The sequence below is a fragment of the Plasmodium reichenowi genome, chromosome 2 (genome assembly GCF_001601855.1).
Source record: "Plasmodium reichenowi strain SY57 chromosome 2, whole genome shotgun sequence".
NCBI classification, from domain to species: domain Eukaryota; phylum Apicomplexa; class Aconoidasida; order Haemosporida; family Plasmodiidae; genus Plasmodium; species Plasmodium reichenowi.
The window spans coordinates 661,385-663,884 of NC_033647.1; the positions used below are offsets into that span (position 1 = coordinate 661,385).

Sequence of the window (2,500 nt, forward strand, 5' to 3'; positions counted from 1 at the left end):
TTTTTTTTTTTTTTAATTAGGTTCTATATAATATATTTGAACCAATAATTATAAAAAAAAAAAAAAAATAACAAAAAAAAAAAAGAAAAAATATAAATTTAAAATATTTTCATATATTTTTATTTATTTACATATATTTATTTTTAATTATTAAAACAACGTAATTTATAATAAATATTTAAATGTAACAATTTTTGATTAATTAGATGCTTATTATGTGTATACTTATGTTAATTACAAAACAAAAAATTATTGAGTAAATATACCTATTTTGATTAAATATATTAATGATTTTTGTTGGAAGCTATTAATTTACATTGTTGATTATATATATTATATGAGGATGTTATATTTTGAACCCTGATTTTTACATTCGTATTTATATATGTATATTTAATATTTACATATTGTTTTATATTATTTTTTGTTTTTTTTTTTTGTTTTTTTGGTTTATTTTTAATATTTTATTGAACGACATATAGAAGTTTTTACCACTTGTACTATTTTAAATTTATACAACCATTTGAGTAGAGCCCATATACCTGATAGGACAGCATGTACAATTAATCCTGCACTAGATATAATTAATGATATACATTTACCTATAAATTTAATAATTGGCTTAAATATTCTCTTCATACATCTTTTTAAAGTATAAGAGCTTCCACAACATAAGCATAATTCATTTTCACCTTCTTCCATTAATTCTCTTTCACGTTGAATTTTAATTTTTTTTTCTCTTGGGCTTCTATTTTTAATTTTTTTTCTTTTATTATAACGTCCATCATCTACACCAGAAAATAAGGCAACCTCATCTATATCATCATAATTAGGTTCTTGTTTTTCTACTTGAAACAATAATCTGTTACATTTAATATTTAAGGAAAAATTAATCGAATAATAATTGCAATCATTTTTTCGTAAGTCATTCTAAAAATTAATAAAAGAAAAAATATTATAAAAAAGACGAAAACACAAATTGGACAAAAATATATATATATATATATGTATATATCACACAATCTAATATAATGAACAAATATATAACACATATATATATATATATATTTATATACATAATGTAGTAAATTTCTTAATTTTTATTTTATTTTTTTTTTTTTTTAATTTGTACTTTGTTAGCTAACAAATATATGTAAAATAGAATAATAAATGAAAATATTTTAAAATAATAAATGAACATGTTTATTTAATAATATTTTTTTTTTTTATTATATTATATATATATATATATGTATTTTATATATATATTAATATAATTATAAAAAAAACTATTATTAATTTGTATCACATTCAAAACCACTTAAATATATAGTGTTATATATGATATAATATTATATGTATTGATTATATATTATATACATATATAAAAATATTTTCATGTGTTTTAATCTAATATATTTCAAATGTGGTTTTAATTATGACGTATATGTTTATTTATGAATTTTTCTTCTTTTATGGTAATACAAAAATCACTACTATTAACATCAAATAACAAAATAAGGGGTTTAATTGTTTTTCTGAGTTATAAATTTTTATATGTAAATCTAAAAATTTCTTTTACATGTATATCTATATCTATATATAAATATATGTAAAATATATATTATTATAAAAAATCTATATATTTTAAAAGTGTGTTTCTCATTATTTCTAAAAGGTTCCTAATTATATTTACAAATTTTTTTTTATTACAGTACAATATTTTTATGTTAACAAATGCGAAAAATATGTTTCTTTTTTGTTTATTAATTAGAAATTTAAATATATATATATATATTAATTCATATATATATATATTTACAAAATATTATAAATAGATCATCATATTTATGATATAAATATATATATATATATTTTTTTTTTTTTTTTTAATTATATAATTTATAATATAATAATTATATATATAATATAATTATTATATTATTAATAAAAACATATATATATTCTTAATACAAAAATAACGTATTTATACAAATCTAAATTTTTTTTTTTTTTTTTTTAATAAAAAATAAACTAAAAAATTCTTTTCAACGAATTTTTCCATTCTTATTTTATTACTAATACTATATATATATATATATTATTACCTTATAATAACAATATTTGTTATTTATACATATAGTATTACTATTGTTTATTGAACTAATATATATTATATTATATAGTAATACAAGGTTTTTTTTTATTTGGATAATTTTTTATAGCAAACTATCCTAGTCGATATTATTTGAAGATATATACTAATAACTATATCCTTAGGATTTCTGTTAATAATATTTGAGCTATAAATATGGAAAAAAAAATTACTAAAGTATTATATAAAAATTTTTATTAAATTCTAGTAATTTTACATTATATTAAAGTGCTGTTCATAAGAAAAAAATACTTACATAATTCAAAAAAGTGTATAATATTATATTTAATCAATTATCTCTTATTTAACTAAAGTTAATTAAAAAATATATATATAATAATAATA

The 2,500-nt window shown here is 15.0% G+C and overlaps 1 protein-coding gene across 1 annotated transcript; it reads right to left on the reverse strand.

The window, feature by feature from the left end:
- Window positions 1-456: 456 nt before the first annotated feature.
- On the reverse strand, window positions 457-1,201 carry PRSY57_0219100 (putative exported protein; the record flags this gene model as incomplete). The annotated part of the gene is made up of 2 exons (XM_012905622.1): window positions 457-930; window positions 1,133-1,201. The coding sequence occupies 2 exons, from the start codon at window positions 1,199-1,201 to the stop codon at window positions 457-459; spliced, it is 543 nt and encodes a 180-aa protein (XP_012761076.1).
- Window positions 1,202-2,500: the final 1,299 nt, after the last annotated feature.